The sequence below is a fragment of the Ranitomeya variabilis genome, chromosome 2 (assembly GCF_051348905.1).
Source record: "Ranitomeya variabilis isolate aRanVar5 chromosome 2, aRanVar5.hap1, whole genome shotgun sequence".
Lineage (NCBI taxonomy): Eukaryota > Metazoa > Chordata > Amphibia > Anura > Dendrobatidae > Ranitomeya > Ranitomeya variabilis.
The window spans coordinates 426,051,946-426,074,397 of record NC_135233.1 but is presented as its reverse complement, the minus strand read 5'-3'; the positions used below and the strand labels follow the sequence as shown (position 1 = coordinate 426,074,397).

The 22,452-nt window shown below is 47.4% G+C and overlaps 1 protein-coding gene across 3 annotated transcripts in view; it reads left to right on the top strand.

Moving 5' to 3' along the window:
- The window catches only part of CSTPP1 (centriolar satellite-associated tubulin polyglutamylase complex regulator 1), a 111,759-nt gene that overhangs the window by 73,866 nt on the left and 15,441 nt on the right, over window positions 1-22,452 (top strand). For 2 of the 3 annotated variants that reach the window (XM_077286836.1, XM_077286839.1), the window contains exon 3: window positions 9,478-9,608. The exons of the other annotated variant lie outside the window; for it this stretch is intronic. In XM_077286836.1, coding sequence (XP_077142951.1) covers window positions 9,478-9,608 — 131 coding nt within the window. The remainder of the gene's footprint in view (window positions 1-9,477; window positions 9,609-22,452) is intronic. 3 annotated transcript variants of the gene reach the window in all.

Below are 22,452 nucleotides of genomic sequence, written 5' to 3'. Positions count from 1 at the left end.
CACACTCAGTCGGAGCAGCCTTTGGAAGTGGGGAATCACCAGAAATAATACACAAGACACGTCTCGTATAGTATATCACTAGGAAGCCTCTGAAGCACGCCTGCCTTCAAGGTGCTATCCCCTCTTTATATAGTTGTACAGGTAGTTTCAGTGGTTATACAAGTTTTGCTTGTTTAAACAAAGAGAGAAAAGAGAAGACAAAAAAACAGTTTCGGCTATGTGATAGTTTCACAACAAACAAAACAGTACAGTTTCACCTAAGTGGCAGTTTCACAAACAAAAAATAGGATTTCACACTATAGCTAAAATGTCCTTGAATGGACAGGTCAATATTGATCACAAATTCTTTTTGGTTCATTGAGGTAACCATTTTTGTTCCGCTCTTCACACAACCAAGGCACTATAGGGAAAACTGCCTGCGGACAAGGCCCCGTGGCAATGGTGGACACAGCCCAGGGATAATATGGAAAATGGCCCGCGGATAAGGCCCCGAGGCATTGGTGGACACAGCCCACAATAGGGAAAACGGCCCGTGGACAAGGCCCCGGGGCAATGGTGGACACAGCCCAGGGACAATAGGGAAAACGGCCCGCGGACAAGGCCCCGGGGCAATGGTGGACACAGCCCAGGGACAATAGGGAAAACGGCCCGCGGACAAGGCCCCGGGCAATGGTGGACACAGCGCAGGGACTATAGCGAAAATGGCCTGCGGACAAGGCCCCAGGGCAATGGTGGACACAGCTCAGGGACAATATGGAAAACGGCCCGCGGACAAGGCCCCGGGGCAATGGAGGACACAACGCAGGCACTATAGGGAAAACGGCCCGCGGACAAGGCCCCGGCGCAATGTTGGACACAGCATGGGCACAATGATGGGCACAGCCTGAAGATAATTGTGGACGTTGCCCGGGCACAATGATGACAAAGGCATGGGCACAAGGGTGGATGCAACCCGGCAGCAATGTTGGACATGACCTGGGCACAATGTTGTGAAACAAAAATCAATCCCTAAAAAAACAATGCCATACAACCTATTAAATGTATCATTCAGTTAAGGGGTATCACATGGGCATTGGAATATAGGACTGCTGAATACTCAAGTTCAGGGCCAAATAGGATCAGAACATATCAACAGAAGGGGCGCACACAGGGCTACAATAAATTTGTAGATTTAGTCAATTTTCTCAAAAAAAAGGAAAAATGTCCAAGGTTCACCTTCTGATCTGTTCTGTGTGATAAAGAACGGAGGTAAGAGATTTCCAAATCATCGCATTCTTCTTCACACTTTAAAGAGCGGCCCAACTTTTTTGTAATTTGGGTTGAACCTTCTTGGTCCCACATTGATACTCTGAAAATGGCCTCTCCCCTAATCAATGGCGGAGTGGCTCTGCTGCAGCTAAGATCAAAAGACCTTTACAATGTGTTGAGACGGTATCTGGATATGGTTAGAACCAGATCAGCGAAGGTGAGTATTTCTCCTTAGTCCTGACTCGACAAAGCAAGAAGGTATGGAAATGCCAATCAGTGGCTCAGGAGAGTCACCGCTGCAGTCAATCACTGGCTCAGGAACGTCATCGCTGCAGCCAATCACTGGCTCAGGAGATTCACTGATGCAGTCATCCATTGGCTCAGGAACATCATCGCTGCAGAAAATCACTGGCTCAGGAGAGTCACCTCTGCTGCCATCCATTGGCTCAGGAGCGTCACTGCTGCAGAAAATCACTGGCTCAGGAGAGGCACCTCTGCAGCCATCCATTGGCTCAGGAACGTCATCGCTGCAGAAAATCACTGGCTCAGGAGAGTCATCATTGCAGAAAATCACTGGCTCAGGAGAGTCATCGTTGCAGAAAATCACTGGCTCAGGAGAGTCATCGCTGCAGAAAATCACTGGCTCAGGAGAGTCATCGCTGCAGAAAATCACTGGCTCAGGAGAGTCATTGCTGCAGAAAATCACTGGCTCAGGAGAGTCACCTCTGCAGCCATCCATTGGCTCAGGAATGTCATCGCTGCAGAAAATCACTGGCTCAGGAGAGTCATCGTTGCAGAAAATCACTGGCTCAGGAGAGTCATCGTTGCAGAAAATCACTGGCTCAGGAGAGTCATCGCTGCAGAAAATCACTGGCTCAGGAGAGTCATCGCTGCAGAAAATCACTGGCTCAGGAGAGTCATCGTTGCAGAAAATCACTGGCTCAGGAGAGGCAGCGCTGCAGCCAATCACTGGCTCAGGAGAATCACCTCTGCAGCCATCCATTGGCTCAGGAACGTCATCGCTGCAGAAAATCACTGGCTCAGGAGAGTCACCTCTGCAGCCATCCATTGGCTCAGGAACGTCATCGCTGCAGAAAATCACTGGCTCAGGAGAGTCATCGTTGCAGAAAATCACTGGCTCAGGAGAGGCAGCGCTGCAGCCAATCACTGGCTCAGGAGAATCACCTCTGCAGCCATCCATTGGCTCAGGAACGTCATCGCTGCAGAAAATCACTGGCTCAGGAGAGTCACCTCTGCAGCCATCCATTGGCTCAGGAACGTCATCGCTGCAGAAAATCACTGGCTCAGGAGAGTCATCGTTGCAGAAAATCACTGGCTCAGGAGAGTCATCGCTGCAGAAAATCACTGGCTCAGGAGAGTCATCGCTGCAGAAAATCACTGGCTCAGGAGAGTCATCGTTGCAGAAAATCACTGGCTCAGGAGAGGCAGCGCTGCAGCCAATCACTGGCTCAGGAGAATCACCTCTGCAGCCATCCATTGGCTCAGGAACGTCATCGCTGCAGAAAATCACTGGCTCAGGAGAGTCATTGCTGCAGAAAATCACTGGCTCAGGAGAGTCATCGTTGCAGCCAATCACTGGCTCAGGAGAGTCACCGCTGCAGCCAATGATTGAATGGGTGTGGTGTGGCAACAAGACCAAGAAGTTGAAACCTGTAAGAACTGGACAAGAGCTGAGGGGGATCAGCGAAGGTGAGCACTAGTGCTTTAATTGTTTTAACTAGTCTGACTCCTTTTAAGAATATTTTTAGTTCTTGGATGATCCCTTTAATTCGGTAAGAAAATAAGTTCACAGAACTCATTGCCGCTAATACTTTAAAAGTTTACTTTGTAAGTTGTCTTATTTTCAGATACTTTTCAAGGGCAAAAACAAGGCAGAGAATGTGATCCAGGCGCACGTAGCATTGAGGCAGCGCGTGCGGCTTCTATGGAGCCCTTGGTAAGGGAGGGTCCAATACATATTGGTTGTGTCCCGATTTTAATGGCTGGTGGGAGACTCTAACGCAGATGGTGGGGTCCACGGGTCACCTGAACACAAAGTGGTAATGAACCCATGTCTTGAAAATGTGTTTGTTTGTCTTTGCTATGGTTCCCTCCCGTCTGTTCTTATTCACTACTTCTGTCACGTCTCCGTGGATTTCAGCCGATCACTGTTGGTCCCAGTGATTAAAGCCTTTGGTTGTCTACTGTGGATTCTTTTAGCAAAAAAAATAAATCGACATGTACAAAGTGGAATTTTCTTTAGTTTAGCCAAACCATCCAACCGGGCAAGAAGCCATCATTGAAGAGTTTGTGACCTTCATGGGGAGAAGATTTTGGCAGCGACTTTGCAGTAGGACCGGCTCTCAACTCAAGTGTCGTCCCCTATTTTGCCGGAGTTGTATTTGGTTGTCTAAATGTCGGTACTCCAAGTGACCAAAATACCAAAAATTCCCTTTACCGAGTTTGGAAACTCCAGGACATCATTCCCGACCTCTGTCTTCTGTAGCGGAGCTCGGATGTAGCCGGTGATTCATCCATGTGCGTTTCACATCCGCATGTCTCATTCTTGTTGGGATTTCTTATTTTTCTTTTCATCTTGTGAGAATTTGCAATTTTTTTTTATACTTCTTTTTCGTTAGTCCTTGAGGGAAATCTCTGAGTAGGACGCTGCCTTTCTTCTAACAGAATCAGTCAAGACTTGTTGACTTGGCACAGGACTAAGAAAGGGGTTTGAGTCGGGGTGGTACCTGGCATCTCATGACCTTTTATGTTACTTGTCTACAGGTTTTTGTGATTGCTTAAACGTTTCTCCTGCTCTGGCACTGTGCCCGTACCTAATTTTGAAACAGCCGGAGACAATGATGCTCATTGAAATGTGTCTCTCTGTTTGGAGCTTCACAGGCCACGCTGTACATGCAGTGCTCGTGTTTCCTGTCCCTGGATCCCAATGTTCCATACATCCCGTGTACTCGGCAATGCTGGTGTCTAGTCACCCTAATGGGTGAGAACATCTAAAATAAAAGAGATCTGACATTGCAAACCTGAGTACTGGGCAGGGACAGATTAACCACTACCTAATAACTGTGCTTTAGTGCTGCTCACTGGCGCTAATCCCACCAATATCATGCCCAACCAAAATTTAACTTTGTAAATGTGAATAATCATTACTTCAATGGAGTATATTTCTGGATTAGAGACGGTCTCAAAAGCTGTGTGTGATAAATGAAAAACTCTTAAAGGGGTTTTCGAAAGTTACATTTTTGTTTCTAAAGGCTATGGACACCTTCACGCTGTTTGTTGCCTACTGGCAGAAAAACTAAGTAAAATTGTCTTTACATAGCTGGACTCCAAAATCTGACATACATCATTGGACCTGTGCTCTTGACTATGACTGCTCTTAGTCAGCAGCATATCAAAAGGAAATCTCTCCAGGAATGAAGCTGTGCTGATACTTGAGTGCTAGTGGAGACAATAGTATCCTGGACACATCGATCTCTCATCCAGCAAGTGTTACAAAGAGGCTATACAGACCTCAGATCCAGCCTGTATTATTGGGAGGGCAAGCTGACCTAGGATCCAGCTTGAATTACTGGGAGGACAAGCAGACCTCACATCCAGCCAGTATTTCCGGGAGGACACACAGGCCCCAAATCCTGCCTGCATTACTGAGAGAAACACACAGTCCGCATATCCATCCTGTATTACTGGGAGGACACACATATCTCACATCCAGCCTTTATTACTGGGAGAAATACAACAGACCTCACATTCATCATCAAAGATGACATATACAAGGAGTTTGTATCTTCTCCCCATGTTTGCGTGGGTTTCCTCTGGGTTCTCCGGTTTCCTCGAACACTCCAAAGTCATACTGATAGGGAATTTAGATTGTGAGCCCAATGGGGACAGTTATGATGTCTGTAAAGTGCTGTGGAATATGATGGCACTATAAATGTAAGCATAATAATCATATATTACTCGGAGGACACACAAATATCTCACATTCAGTCTATATTACTGGGAGGAACACACAGTCCTTACAAACAGCCTATATTACTGGAAGGACACTTATCTAGCCTATATTCCTGGGAGGACACACATAGCAAATAGATCAATGGCTGCACTCATTTTTACTGTACTAAAGCAAGGAAATGTGCGATACATGAAATGTGAATAGCATAATGGCTTGTGAAATCTATGAAAAAACACATGAGATGCTTAGCACAAGATTTGGCCAAAAATTGTGAGCCCATCCACCAAACGTCAAGGTAATCTCAGATCGGATGGGTACCTGACCTGTCAGCCTAGTGTGAACACTTACCTCTGGGAGGACACACAGATCTCTTATCCAGCCTGTATTACTGGGAGGACACACAGATCTCTAATCCAGCCTGTATTACTGGGAGGACACACAGATCTCTTATCCAGCCTGTATTACTGGGAGGACACACAGATCTCTTATCCAGCCTGTATTACTGGGAGGACACACAGATCTCTTATCCAGCCTGTATTACTGGGAGGATAAACAGATCTCTTATCCAGCCTGTATTTCTGGGAGGACACACAGATTTCTTATCCAGCCTGTATTACTGGGAGGACACACAAGTCTCACATCCATGTATTACTTTGAGTGTGTGTGCATGGGGCCACATATCACAGGTTTCACACTGCATATCAGAGATCTGACGACAAATGAAGGAAGGCAGATTGCATCCTGAAAGCAGTCTAGCGCTCCAGAACGTAAGTGTGTCATAAATGTAAGAGCTGGCATGACCCTTTCTTAGGATGATGCTATACATTGGTTCTTCAAAACCAAATGCTGAGGGTTAAGAAGTATAAAGCCAAGGCGGCTTCTGTCCCTTTTTTGTTCTTTCCGGATCCCAGTTATGGGCAGCAATGTGTCTTATTTGCAGCCGTTTGCCACGACTGTGTGAATGGTGTCATACAGAATGTTTGTTTTTTTCTGGTGGTTGTGGTTCCGTGCATTTTGTTCCCATGTTTCTTACGAATTGTCGGGTGAATCATACTTATTTGTGGATGTTTTCTAGCGAGTCCAGGCAATTGCTCCTCGGCTCAGATTATATGCATGTGTAATTTTCCTTCCATTTCTGGGCACGGTTTACTTCTATATGTTTTTCTTGAATGTCATAACAACCTGTTTAGTTGGTGAACGCTTCCAGATGCTCCGAGATTTCTGTAAACACGTCTCGCATCCAAACTCTGTCTTCACTAATGGTTCTCCCATATTGTCTGTCCGAGCACCGTGAGCAATGGCCGGTTATCGCCGGATGAAATGCATCTCTCGCTACATGATGGGTCTTATGAGGTTATGAAGGCAATGTGGGACCCACTTGTAGCTTTGCGCTGTTAGAATTTTTTTAAAGGGAACATTTTAGGAGCTTTAGAGTCCTAAAACAAATTTCTGCCCTGATTTGGAAATTCTGAGGAAATGAAAGTTATGCATATGAGACTGCAAGGGCGGGACAGGTCTTATTTGTGTTATTTGCTACCTAGCCCCACCTCCTTGTTTGATTGAGGTCTGTTCAGTAGTGCAATGTCATGGCACCATGTTGTCCCAGCGCCCGCACAGTCATCTCTTTCTGTTGGCAAAGTCATCATTGTTGTAATACAGCTTAAAGGTAACAGCATTCACGGCGTTCTCTTTAGGCCATGAAGAAAGCTCACCTCCTCCCCCTCTCTGCACAATACCCCCTGCACAGGTCCCAGAGCATGCCCAAATTACTAGTCCATCTTATTAATAGGCATCACCTGTGTATAAATAACATAGGATCTGCCATACTCAGTATATGATGGTCATTGCTCACCTCCTCCTCCTCTCTGCACGATCCCCCCTGCACAGGTCACAGAGCATGCCCATTTTACTATCCCATCTTAATAATAATAGGCATCACCTGTGTATCAATAACATAGGATCTGCCATACTCAGTTGGTGATGGTCATTGCTCACCTCCTCCCCCTCTGCACAATACCCCCTGCACAGATCACAGAGCATGCCCAAATTACTAGCCCATCTTATTAATAATAATAATAATAATAATAATAGGCATCACCTGTGTATCAATAACATAGGATCTGCCATACTCAGTTGGTGATGGTCATTGCTCACCTCCGAAACGTGCGTTGGGGTGTGTGCACACATCCAGGAACCCCCAATCCGGTGCCTTTCATCATATAGGTATAGTTGTCAATATGCATGTCTTTATTACTTAATTGTAAGGTCGCTTGGCTTTTTCAGAGCCTTATCTACCTAGTAGATCTCTTTGAATTTTCTTAGGCATCTTGTTTTATATTGCATTATTACTAATGGCGGTTGTCTTACATTGGTATTCATGGTGGGTCCCTGTATGTGTGCACACCGTGCATGTTTTTTACCGTTGTCAATTTTTGAATATTTGTATTGCATGCTGTTCCCTTACCTGTTGTGCTGTTTGTTCTGATTATTTATGAATAAAGTATTTACCTTTTTATATATTTACGGACTGTATTTGGTCGTTTTTTGGTGGCTTTTTTAGCCACATTTTCTCTTTAGATCACAGAGCATGCCCAAATTACTAGCCCATCTTATTAATAATAATAATAATAATAATAATAATAGGCATCACCTGTGTATCAATAACATAGGATCTGCCATACTCACTATATGATGGTCATTGCTCACCTCCTCCCCCTCTCTGCACGATCAACCCCCCCCACACACACACACACACAGGTCACAGAGCATGCCCATATTACTATCCCATCTTAATAATAATAGGCATCACCTGTGTATAAATAACATGGGATCCGCCATACTCAGTAGGTGATGGTCATTGCTCACCTCCTCCCCCCTCTCTGCACGATACCCCCTGCACAGGTCACAGAGCATGCCTAAATTACTTTCCCATCTCAATAATAGGTATCACCTGTGTATAAATAATACGGGATCCGCTGCTCTCAGTAGGTGATGGTCATTGCTCACCTCCTGCCCCTTCCCTTTCAGTGGCAGGCAATACGGCCTAGATGCCACAGCTGCTGGAATCCACAGTGATCACATGTGATCTGTAGATGAAGCTGGCAGCAAGTGTATTCAGTCCCTCTACAGCTCCACCACAGGGGAATGAAAGCGTTACATGGTGCCCTGTGTAATGCACACACAGGCCTGATTCTCCACAGAGAGCGAGGCAGTCTTAGATGTGGCGCTGCAGAATACAAGGGGCCTGATCCTCCACAGAGGGCGAGCCAGTCTTAGTAGTGGCGCTGCAGAATACAAGGGGCCTGATCCTCCGCAGAGGGCGAGCCAGTCTTAGTAGTGGCGCTGCAGAATACAAGGGGCCTGATCCTCCGCAGACGGCGAGCTAGTCTTAGTAGTGGCGCTGCAGAATACAAGGGGCCTGATCCTCCGCAGAGAGCGAGGCAGTCTTTGTAGTGGCGCTGCAGAATACAAGGGGTCCTGAATGGGGGGGATTTCATGTTCGTCCATATACAGAAAATCTTAATTCCAAAACGAGTCCTTAAAAGTCGTACTTCAAACGTTTAATATTTATCCCACATGGTGAACGGCATAAAAAAATGTCAGAATTGTAGTTTTTTGATCACTTCTGCCTACCCCATCAATCGGGGGAAAAAGCCTAAAAAGAAGTATTATGTACCCCATAATAATGCTAATAATTGAGCTCCACCTGCTGAATGAGCAAACAGTTACACAGCGGCACCCACGAAGAAATAGAAAAACGTTTTTGGGTCTCCGACTCTGGCGTCACAAACAATCCTAATTTATTTTTGTAATTTTTTGAAAAATTCCATGAAACTGCCCAAATTTAGTGTCCTGTAAACGCTCTGAATGGAGAAAAAGGTCATTTTTACCGCACAGGGAAGAACGTAAAGCGTAAACCCCAACGGTACTTTTTTTTTTTTCACTCTACTTTTTCTTCATCCAGTTGAAACTACATCTCGGAAAAACAAGGCGTCATATGGAAATGTTAGCGGACGGGTATATAAAGAAACCCCGCCATGCTGAAAAAGACGGGGACGGAAAGGGATTCATTAGGAGGGATAGTGACAATTGCTATTTTTTATTTTGGCCAATAATATGCTCAGAATTGTTATGTCCCTTCCCCCCCACAATACGGGCAGGGTCTTACCCCGCAGGGGCCGCCTGTGTTTTTTGGGGTAATTTTTCACGTGGTCATTATTAATATTCTGATGTCGCTGTCTTCTCTCCCTCCGTAGTTTCTCCAGCGCTTCTCGGGGGACCCACGTCCTGTTCAGAGACTTCGCCTTTGTCCATTGCACCCCACACAACCGAGCGTCTTTTCTCCGTCTCTTCTGGAGATGTTTCAGGACCATTGCAAAGAACGGAGGTAAGGGCGAGAGAACGGAGGGGGGGGCTGCCGTCTTTTTTTTTTTTTTTTTTTTTTGCATTGCTTTGATGTGGGTGCCATCTGCATTGAGAATCCCGCAGTGGGGGGCCGGGTAATCTGCGGCTTTTTCAGCTTAAGAAGGATTTTATGATTTTTTCATCTCTAATGAGACAATATGGACATACGGTAGATTATAAGGGAGGAATGTAAATGTCTTGTTTTCTTCTGGTCGGTGAGTGCCCACCGAAACAGCTGATAAAAAGACTGAGTGATGAATTATTAAAGGCAACCTGCCCCTCCATTTATGGTGCCGAAACATCGGTCCGTGTGAATCCAGATCCCGGCTGCACCAGACAGCTTCTCCCCCAGCACTCGAAGTGACTGACAGGTGTCAATCAGCTAGAGTAGTGCAGGAAGACGCCATCTGGGGGCTGATGGGGGTCCCAGTGGTCGAACTCCCAGCGATCAGTAAATTAATTCATTACTCGACACCGCGGACTCTGCCGGCCGGTCTCGTGTCTGGATATCTTAACTATACATTCACTGAAATGTTCCATCGTACATCCGGCTCTGATTCATACTGCCCGCGATTTTGAGTAATTTATGCCCTATCCCATAACTTGCTGATCGCTGGGACCCCATCAGTCCTGACTCCTGATATGTTGGAATTGTGGAACCTGTCGCCAAACAGAAAGGCTGACCCTAGAATGGTCACCTGATGCTACGGTTTCTCCTGCTGACTGTTTCCTTATACACATTATGGGATATGGAAAGTCGTTTACCGTAAAGTCACGTTCTTCATGGCTGTCACAGCAGAGTTGTATCCAGCGCCGCCGTCCCAACATGCCATCTCTCTTTTTTTCCCTCTTCCCCGGTGGCGTCCTTCTCGGCATGCGTAACGCTCTCCTCCCCTCCTTCACCCGAACATCTTCAGTTGTACAAATAAAACCATTTTGCAGTTTATATTGCAAAAAATTCCCCTGTAATTAGGATGCTGAGCCACCGAGCTGGGACTTGTAGCTGAGAACATGGCGTGGACGGTATGCAGAAGGGCAGGCGAGCACGAATCAAGGAGACCCCATGGTGTACCTACTGTTCATTGTACCAAGGTAGATAGTGTATACTGCTGTCTGGAGGGGCAGAACTCCAGCATGCCTGCCAGTCTACGCAGGGTCATATGGTCCAGGTAGGACCTGTAGACATTTACCACCTTTTTGCCCCCAGCCTTTCATTCCGGAGAACCCGTCCTGTCTTTCATCACCCAGACAGCTTTATTCATTTTAATGGGGTCTGTGTAATGCTTCATTTTCCCTGTGGGGGTGCTGCAGGAAAATAGAACCCTTTTGACCAGATTTTTTTTCCCCCCACAGATTGTAGTTGATTGCACTTTAAATTTTTTTTGGGGGGAGACGGTACCCCCAATATCAGATCCCACACTCAGCTTCCATTTACTTCTGTAGAAGCTGAGCTGCAGTACCGAGAACGGCCACGACGCAGTGTATGGACCTGTGGTGTTCTGGCCTGATACACCGCGTACATCCGGCCACCGTGGGACCTGTACAGCTAATTGTGGGGTGACTAAGGAGAGGTCATCAATGGTTAAATAGTGGACAACCCCTTCAGTTGCAGTTATATTCAGAATCTCCTTTAAATTGTTTTCTTTTTTTAAACGAGACAACCCCTTTAACTGCACTAATAAATCTGTAGCCGTGCGTGTTTTACACTCTGTACTATGAATACAACATCCGGTCTCTGTCGTGGTCCCGATGTAACACATCCTCCTCTGATGGCGCTTCCTCCTACTTGACCCCTACTTGGTGTAAAGAAAGCACCTTGACCCCGATCTCTCCTCTCCTGATCCATCTTCTAAGCTAATTTATGATCAGTTTAAGAGTCAGACTCCTGTATTTATTTAATGGTCTTCCCAGCAGAGTAACGTTCACACTATTGGGATCCGATGCTTCCGGCGGTCGTCATTTGCAGCAAGTCAGCCGTGTCTTCCAATGTTTTATTCAGAGAAGGGGCTGACACTTTGTTACGTCACCACATCTGCAAAAATCGCAGCATACAGAAGGTATGGAACTGACACACGGACCCGAATCCTGACTGTGTGTATATTACACCGCTGCAAGCAAGGCTTCAGGGGTTAAGAATAACAAATGTCAGTCGTCCATTCTCCTTTTAAAGAGATTTCTGGGACTGTAATATTAATGACCTCTGTCAATCTGATACTGCAGTACCTGGCACAGCCACAACCAAATGTGGTGCCAGAGAGAAGACGTGGTGCCGTCATTCAGCTGATGGGTAGATTACTGGATGAATCGGCATTATAGTTCCACAAAATCTATTTGAAGCACTGGCCGAGACCTGTAACTCGCCAGCTGTTGCAAAACTACAACTCCCAGCATGCCTCTCTATCCAAGATCACTAAAACGCAACAGAAAAGTGTTCATCAGGAGCAGACGTTCTGGCAGATTTCTGTCACCGTGAGACCGGCATTTCTTGAGGCTGCATATCTTGGTCCATCTTAATTAGAGGGGTCTTTGCCGGAGGTTTCCTTCCTCGCAGGGTTTGTGGTTCAATTCAAAGCTAACAGCAGAAATAGCGCAGCGTGGACCGGCTGACCCCGGCTAATCCAAACCTGTTATTAAATGTTCACTTCTGGGAAGCTCAGAGCTCGGCGTGACGTTCGCGATAAATGGTCTTTACAGAAATCTGCAGATTCTCCTCAATATGGTGACGTCAACGATAACTTTCGCAGCACAGCTAAGGCTGCAGAGTCTTTGTCCAGTTTGTGGATCCACGGCACTGGTAATGTAGCATGCACCGCTCCATCCAAGGGATCAATGACACCGCTCCATCCAAGGGGGCAATGACCCCGCTCCATCCAAGGGGGCAATGACCCCGCTCCATCCAAGGGGGCAATGACCCCGCTCCATCCAAGGGGGCAATGACCCCGCTCCATCCAAGGGGGCAATGACCCCGCTCCATCCAAGGGGGCAATGACACCGCTCCATCCAAGGGGGCAATGACACCGCTCCATCCAAGGGGGCAATGACACCGCTCCATCCAAGGGGGCAATGACACCGCTCCATCCAAGGGGGCAATGACACCGCTCCATCCACGGGGGCAGTGACACAGCTCCATCCAAGGGGGCAGTGACACAGCTCCATCCAAGGGGGCAGTGACACAGCTCCATCCAAGGGGGCAGTGACACAGCTCCATCCAAGGGGGCAATGACACAGCTCCATCCAAGGGGGCAGTGACACCGCTCCATCCAAGGAGGCAATGACACCGCTCCATCCAAGGAGGCAGTGACACAGCTCCATCCAAGGGGGCAATGACACAGCTCCATCTGGGGGCAATGACACCGCTCCATCCAAGGGGGCAGTGACACCGCTCCATCCAAGGGGGCAATGACACCGCTCCATCCAAGGGGGCAGTGACACCGCTCCATCCAAGGGGGCAGTGACACCGCTCCATCCAAGGAGGCAGTGACACAGCTCCATCCAAGGGGGCAATGACACAGCTCCATCCAAGGGGGCAATGACACAGCTCCATCCAAGGGGGCAGTGACACCGCTCCATCTGGGGGCAATGACACCGCTCCATCCAAGGGGGCAGTGACACCGCTCCATCCAAGGGGGCAGTGACACCGCTCCATCCAAGGGGGCAATGACACCGCTCCATCTGGGGGCAATGACACGGCTCCATCCAAGGGGACAATGACGTTATGTAGAAAATCTCTGCGGTGCCAACATCTGCACCTGACAGTCGGCTAACATTGCGTTACTGAAACCCTACAAAATCTTATTCTGCATGTAGGTACGATCCGCCAGGGGCTTCTGTGCCCCCAGAATGTATCCATCTTATCCCGTGTGTGTATCCTGCACCTCCGGTTTCCTGCTTGTCCTGTGGACATTACACATTGTAGGGACCACTTCTGATATTTCCATCTCTGCCTCGTTCTAGAATCATCCATCTCATTACAGCTCCGAGCAGTTTTGGCCAACAGAAGATGCAGACGTTGATTTCTCAGCAGCTGCCGAGTGTAGTTTGTGAATCGCTTCGTTGTCCCATAGAGGAAGTCGTGAGCAGGAGACCCCCCATTAACATCCGTGTGCCCCTAATAGGCGACAGCATGATTACTATGGGGGCTGTGGTGATTCTCATCTTGCTTCAGGATGAGACAGGCACTTAAAGGCTTAATCTCAATATGAAACCGTATTGTCGATTAAAAAAGGTTAGGTGGTAACTTGCAGATTTAACCAATTTACATTTCATCCCCTATCAGACACCAACCAATCTACAGTTCATCCCCTATCAGACACCAACCAATCTACAGTTCATCCCCTATCAGACACCAACCAATTTACAATTGATCCCCTATCCTTTGCATGGGCGTATCTATCCATTGAGTCTTTTAGGAGTCCCGCAACTGACCGTATACATAAGCCACCTGACTACTGAGGCCAGCGATTGGCTGCTATGATCACATGACCAATGGACAAGATGTCAGCACTACAGGGCCTGTGAGGACGGCTGGAGCGGCAGTGCCGTGCAGGGAATAAACAGGTGGATGACGGACCTTGTATTATGTTCCAGCAATTCCTGCTGCTTTGCAGTTTTCTGAACATCTTGCAGCACGTTTTGCCGTGGATTTCCCACTGCGGAAGGTTGATGGCAGAAAGATCTGATGAGATCATATTGTTAAAGTGTAACTAGTTAGGTGTGAGTTCTTTTTTTTATATATTGTGGACCCTTAAACGCCCTATTGACCAGTGAATTTGTAGTTCCTGAGACCCCCACGATCCCTGAAAACACTGCTGAAGCGATGGTGCACACAGTGGCGTATAGACACATAGACTCCTGCACAATGGTGCACACAGTGGCGTATAAACACAGACTCCTGCACAATGGTGCACACGGTGGCGTATGGACACATAGACTCCTGCACACAGTGGCATATGGACACAGACTCCTGCACGATGGTGCACACAGTGACGTATAGACACATAGACTCCTGCACGATGGTGCACACAGTGGCGTATGGACACATAGACTTTCTGTTGAGCCCGTACACCACTGTGCGCTTATTATACAGGATAACACATCGTGTTGCATTATAACACATGTTTTCGCAGTGGGCTCATTTTGTGGGGGCCTGCCATGGTGGTCCCCAGTGTTTAGTTGCACCAGGTGGGAATGGCACGGCCGGTTGATCGTCCTGGCCGCTAATGGTCATACACTGGGGAGTTTACATGACGATACTGGTTTGTTAAACATTTGTTTTTTCGGAGTCACGCCATCATGTAGACTCCAGCCGCCCGGCAGATGCCGCGGTGCCCTGCGCTGGTCTCGCTTCCACATGGCACATACTTGCGTGGTGTCGTGTTCTGTGGCGCTCAGTCGCTGGGAGGTATGGAGGAGGCCGGGAACAGATGGGCACAGCGGGCCTGTGGTGGTAAGAACAGCTGGCTCCAGTTTAGCTCTGTCATTTTCTGCTTCCTTCTGGGAAGATCAGAGCTCCGTGGGCAGTCTGTGCGCCGGCTCCACCGTGGGGGAATTAAAGGCTTGGGCTTCGCTTTCCGTACAGATGACTGTCCCCTTTGGCCTCCGACTTGTTTATTTTCCTTCTATTCCTGCACGCTGGAACAGCAAATTAGCAAACGAGTGAGTGCAGAGTTTATTTTCATGAGCCAGAACCTAGTCATGGAGTGACCGAGGCCTCCTCTGATCTGCAAACAGTATAAATATCTCCAAAGCCACATGGGGGCTTCACTGACCAGCAGTCCGCACACATGAAAGAGGAGGATGTAGCCCTGGGCGTCCTGGCTGGGTGCTCTGCATCTTGCCAGTCTTCGGGATGTGGTATATCTTCCCTACAGGTCACGGATCTCATCCGCTAACAGGAGGTCCGGTAGGAAGAACCATAGCAAACCCCAGCAGGGCTCGGAAATAGGCTGCTATGGCTTGTCCTCGGCGGAGGATGGACACTGGATGCTTTCATTAATTACATGTACCCGGTGATCGCCAAGAGCCGAAGATAAAAATGGCAGCACTCTGGTCAAAACGCGTCCGCTGGGGTCTGACTGCCAGGACCAGCACCGGTCCAGAGAACGGGGCTCCTGTGTGAATAGAGCTGTAGTGGCCGGGCTCCAGAGAGCGGGGCTCCTGTGTGAATAGAGCTGTAGTGGCCGGGCTCCTGTGTGAATAGAGCTGTAGTGGCCGTGCTCCAGAGAGCGGGGCTCCTGTGTGAATAGAGCTGTAGTGGCCGTGCTCCAGAGAGCAGGTCTCCTGTGTGAATAGAGCTGTAGTGGCTGGGCTCCAGAGAGCGGGGCTCCTGTGAATAGAGCTGTAGTGGCCGTGCTCCTGAGAGCGGGTCTCCTGTGTGAATAGAGCTGTAGTGGCCGCGCTCCTGAGAGCGGGGCTCCTGTGTGAATAGAGCTGTAGTGGCCGTGCTCCTGAGAGCGGGTCTCCTGTGTGAATAGAGCTGTAGTGGCCGCGCTCCTGAGAGCGGGGCTCCTGTGTGAATAGAGCTATAGTGGCCGTGCTCCTGAGAGCAGGGCTCCTGTGTGAATAGAGCTGTAGTGGCCGTGCTCCTGAGAGCGGGGCTCCTGTCTGAATAGAGATGTAGTGGCCGTGCTCCTGAGAGCGGGGCTCCTGTGTGAATAGAGCTGTAGTGGCCGAGCTTCTCTGCCTGTCCATTCACATCTGTTGTTCTCTGGATTGGTGAGGAGGGGTATGAATGGAGCGGCGTTGGTCGAGCCTGATCGCTGCCGAGCCATCCACACAGGTGGAACCTACAGAGTCTGATCACTGCCATAGGGTCCCGACTCCCAGGCCCTTCATTCTTCCATATTGCACGATTGCAGAAAGCGTTTGAAAGGATCGGGAGTGATCGACCGTGATCACTGGCAATCCGTGTGAAGTCAGCGAGCGCTGGACGTGCGGTCTCCGTAAATCCTGTAGACTTGGCAGTGGAAAAGAAAAACGTGGCCTTGGTGAGCACTGCCAGAAAGATGAGGATCCACTGGGAAGTATAAAAGGCTTTTTATTCAGACCACGCGTTTCGGAGCCGATGTGGCCCCTTCCTCAGGTTCAGTCTTATAGACCGAGACTTCAGACTCTGGTCACAGGCAATAAAAGACAATAAAACCCTCCTGTGTCCGACACAAGACGGAAGAGGAGCCGGCAGGACCCTGGACGGAGCTGATTGCTGAAGATGGAGGCACCTTCAGATATATTAGGGAGTAGCTGCTCTGCCCCTTTAAAGGGAACCTGTCACCACGTTTTTGGAAGATGGGATAAAAATAGCGTTAAATAGGGGCAGAGGTGGGCATTACATTAGTGTGTTTGTTATGCGTTTATTACCCACCTAAGTTGCCGAAATACCTTTGCAAAGTCTCCGTTTTCGCCTGTCAATCAGGCTGGTCTGGTCAAAAGGGCGTCTTGTCTTCCCCCAGATTTTGCGTAGTTTTCCGTTGGTGGCGTAGTGGTGTGCGCATGCCCAAAGTCCTGAATCCTCTGCCAGGGGATTTAAAAGAGGCCGCGGGATGCCGCGCGTGCGCAGATGGATATCGCGGCGGCCATTTTCCTGAAGCCGCAGCCAGCAGAGCGCCGCTTCTGCGCACGCGCGGCCAAAGGAAGATGGCCGCGCCCACCGATCACCAATGAAAACGAACAGCGCGCTCTTTTAAATCCCCTTGGTGACAGGTTCCCTTTAAGCTTGTCTTATAGGTCACTGTGCCTTTTCTTTTAGCAATGAACCCTCTTGGCAAGTCAGAAGGAAAGCCAGTCCCTATGATGCCCTCGGAGTGCCCGTCCACCTGTCTCCCGATCGTACACGTGCTTACAAAAGGGAGAGAGGAATAAGCTGCTGCCAAAGGCCCCTGGCAGCTGCTTAGCTTCTGTGGGAACAAGGGATCCTACATGCTTGACCCTTCTTTTTTTCTCGTGAGACTTCGTTCTCCCGCTATACATTAGATAGATGTTTTGCAACCCGCCAGGGCCGACTATGAGGCTGGGAGAAATGTGATTATTATTAATTATTATTATTATTATTATGTCTCACGTGTCAGACTTGTTGGGTGGCTTTCTGAGATCTGGAGAGCCAGCAAAATAATCCTCCTCGCCTAGTGTCCAAACCAATGCAAGACCTTCAAGACTCCATTCATTCAAGCCCCCCGGAAATCTGCTCTCCCTGCTGAGCACGACCCCAATATCTGACTGGACCTCGGTGACATTTGCTGTTATATTCACCCAGTCTCCCATAACAAGGGGAGACCTTCCTTACCCCCCCAAAAGGTTTGGCGGATCTCCAGCATGGTGCAGAAGCCCCCAGTAAAATTGATCTCCCTGCTTTACAGCCAGTGGCTGCTTTGCCGGGTACATTTGCCCGTTACTCCAGAGCTGTTTCCAGGGATTGTTTTGACTGCTGCTCCGCGCCTTCATTCTGCAGCACTTTACTCCGCATTTACTCCGCAGGTTGCAGGATGCTGCGGTATTTGCTGCTGACGCGCCCCCTGCTGGTGTGATGCAGGATCACTATTCCCTATACATTGCACTATGGGCCTAAATTATGTACATTTCTAGGAATTCACCAAATTGTGATGTTGGTAATCGTCCTGTTCACACCGCTCTGTTATAGTGAACGCAAAATTGTCGGGCTACTTGCGTTATATTTTTACATGTTCTCAAATTTTGCCTCCTTTACTCTTTAGATTACTTATAGTCTAGAGCTGCATTAACATTTCTGCAGGCTTCAGAGCTGAGGACTCCCAGCATTCATTGCTGCTGCTTCTTCTGGTGATTTGTATTTTCAAAATGTCATCATTACATCAGGAAATCTAATGATCAACTGCATTATAGGAGCTCAGCGAAGCGGCCAGCGGGAAGTCTGATGTAACTGCGCCAGCAGAATAGTGAGTTCAGCTCCGGAGTGTAATACAGGATGTAACTCAGGATCAGTAATGTAATGTATGTACACAGTGACTGCACCAGCAGAATAGTGAGTGCAGCTCCGGAGTATAATACAGGATGTAACTCAGGATCAGTAATGTAATGTATGTACACAGTGACTGCACCAGCAGAATAGTGAGTGCAGCTCTGGAGGATAATATAAGAGGTAACTCAGGATCAGTAATCTAATGTATGTACGCAGTGATTCTACCAGCAGAATAGTGAGTGCAGCTCTGGAGGATAATACTGTAGGTAACTCAGGATCAGTAATGTAATGTATGTACACAGTGACTGCACCAGCAGAATAGTGAGTGCAGCTCTGGGGTATAATGCAGGATGTAACTCAGGGTCAGTAATGTAATGTATGTACAAAGTGACTGCACCACCAGAATAGCGAGTGCAGCTCTGGAGTATAATACAGGATGTAACTCAGGATCAGTAATGTAATGTATGTACACAGTGACTGCACCAGCAGAATAGCGAGTGCAGCTCTGGGGTATAATACAGGATGTAACTCGGGATCAGTAATGTATGTACACAGTGACTGCACCAGCAGAATAGCGAGTGCAGCTCTGCAGTATAATACAGGATGTAACTCAGGATCAGTAATGTAATGTATGTACACAGTGACTGCACCAGCAGAATAGTGAGTGCAGCTCTGGAGGATAATACAGGATGTAACTCAGGATCAGTAATGTAATGTATGTACACAATGATTGCACCAGCAGAATAGCGAGTGCAGCTCTGCAGTATAATACAGGATGTAACTCAGGATCAGTAATGTATGTACACAGTGACTGCACCAGCAGAATAGGGAGTGCAGCTCTGGGGTATAATACAGGAGGTAACTCAGGATCAGTAATGTAATATATTTACACAGTGACTGCACCAGCAGAATAGTGAGTGCAGCTCTGGAGGATAATACAGGAGGTACGTATGGAGGTATGTACAGAGACTCGGATATCTTTTGCTAGATATACAAAAATGTTTAGTGCCAATGTTTCTTTTGGAGGGGGGTAATTTTGTAAGAATTAACCCCTGCTGCACAGGTCGTTCACATACAATACACCAGTCCTCGGCTTGGCTCGTCCTCCTCGCCATCCACAGATTACCCGCAGTTTCTAGTTGCTCCTTGGTTTTCCTCTTCCCCTTCTTTGGTTTTGGTCTGCTTCTGCTGGCGGCTCCTGAGCACTTCCCGGAGCCGGGACACTATAGTGCATGCATTGTGTTTCCATTATGGAGGGCAGTGCTGCCCCGGTGGTTGTTCTCTGCCCCGTGTTGGTTGTAATTACTTTATCCGATGCCAAGACTTCCACGAGCCGCTCCCAAGAGCTTTGTGGCAGAAGGAGAAGATTTTTAGGGAGGGAAACCACTTTGCAAATTATACTGTGCTGCCGATATTTATACACTGAATAAACACCAGCGAGGTCGTGTCAGCCCCTCTTTACCTTCATAGGAGACGTCCTGACCACCCGGGTCCCTACACAATCATTAGTCACACAGGACTGCAGAGGAAGACTCACTTAAAGGGGAAGTAACTCAACTTCCAAAAAGGTCTACCCCGATTAGAGCAAAGTTGTAGATACTGTGAATATTTGCAGCAATGTTTCTTTCCTGCATCATCCTGCGTGGGATATTCTGGGTTATGAAGCTTATAATATTGCTTCTGTATATTCCCTGTGTTGGGCCATTACAGGGGCTGCCCCTGTCGTAAGGACTGACCACCTCTGATGAGAATTCAATGCTGCAACTGCAGTAAAAACTGACAAAGAAGTCTGAAAACAAAGGCCAGGCAGCATGTCAAGGGAACGTGCAGCCATCGCAGGACACGCCGTATCTGCGCCCCTTTCCTGATGAGCGGCCTGGTGGCCAAACTTAGAAAGTTTCTTCCCTTAGGCTGAGTTTGGATGTGCGACCTTCACCTGTATCTTGCTTTGCACAGTAGTATGTAAAAATTTGAGTACCCCTGGTCAAAATTACGTTTTTTGTGAACAGTTAAGCAAGTTGAAGATAAAATGATCTCTAAAAGGCCTAAAGCTAAAGATGACACATTTACCTTTTTATTTTAGGCAAAAAAAATCGCCATTTTAAAAATTATAAAAAAGGCAAATGGGCCGATGCAAAAGTTTGAGCACCCTTGGAGATTTGTGTGCACATATAAATTTGACCAAGGCTTCAGACCTTAATTAGCTTGTGAAAGGCCCACAAAGTAGGAAAAGGGCTGTAAGAAGAGAGCAAAGTGTTTTTCAAGTTGACCTTTCCTCAGTTCAAAATGTTATTAAGAATTGTCAGTTACCAGTAACAGTGGAGGTCAATATAAAGTCTGGAAGACCAAGCAAAATTTCAGTGAGAGATGCATGTAGGATTGCTAGAGAGGCAAATCAGAACCCTCACTTGACTTCAAAAGACCTTCAGAAAGATCTAGCAGACTCTGGAGTTGTGGTACATTGTTCTGCTCTTCAGAGAAACCTGCACAAATACGGCCTTCATGGAAGAGTCATTAGAAGAAAACCTCTCCTGCGTCCTCACCATAAAATTCAACTTCAGAAGTATGCAAGAGACCATCTAAACAAACCTTATGCATTTTGGAAACAAGTCCTGTAGACAGATGAGGTTAAAATAGAACTCTGTGTCCACAATGATGAAAGGTATGTGTGGAGAAAAAAGGGGAAAGAATTTCAGGAAAAGAACCTCTCGCCAACAATTGAGCATGGGGGTGGATCAATCATGCTTTGGGGTTGTGTTGCAGCCAGTGGCATTGGAACATTTCACTGGTAGAGGGAAGAATGAATTCAATGAAATTTCAACAAATTCTTTATGCAAACATAACACCATCTGTAAAAAAGCTGAAGGTGAAAAGAGGAAGAGGAGGATTTCTACAAATGGAGAAAGGTCCTATACACACAACACAATACACAATAGACAACTTCAAAAGGCGCAAGATGAAGGTTTTACAATGGCCCTCACAGTCCCCTGATCTGAACATCATTGAAAATCTGTGGCTAGACCTCAAAATATCAGAGGAAGCAAGACGACCCAGGAATCTCACTGAACTGGAAGAATTGTACAAGTAAGACTGGATGAAAATCACTCAAACAAGGCTTGAAAGTCTCTTTCAAAAAGTGTTTACAAGTGTTGATACTTGCAAAAGGGGGCACTACTAGGTATTAACCATGGAGTGTGCACAAACTTTTATAACATCCCATTTCCTTTTTGAAATTACTAAAATTTAACAGATGAAAACAATATATATTTTTTTGCCTAAAATACATAGGAAATGTGTCATCTGTAGCTTTAGGTCTCTTAGAGATCATTCAATCTTCAACTTGCTTAACCGTTCACAATAACAGTAATTTTGACCAGGGTTGCCCAAGCTTTTACATGCCACTGTATGTACTACAATCACGTCCCCATGTCTGTTTATAAAAAGGCCCAATTCTGTTTCCTTTGTCATTTTTGCAATGAATTTGTGAAAAACTGATACCTTGCAGATTGTATCAATAAGGTCCGTGTGTTAAAGACAATGTGTTTGCTATTTAATCTGAGAGCAGCATGATATAGTGCAAGAGATCCTGATTCCAGGGATGTGTCACTTATTGGGCTGTGTGCTGTAATTTCAATACAATCAGTGGTTTATCAGCAGGAGATTATCACTGCCGGACTAGGTCTCACGTGCAGACCATTCCAGCTAATCTGTGTAACCCAGCCCCTGCCACTGATTGGCAGCTTGCTGACACTGCACAGAGGGAGCTGCCAATCAGTGGTGTGGGCGGGGTTATACCCGGCTCAGCCTTTGAGCACTGCTAAATCTACAGCACAGAAAACCGAGATTCTATCAAAACTACAGCAAGCAGCCCTGTAAGTGACACATCCCTGGAATCAGG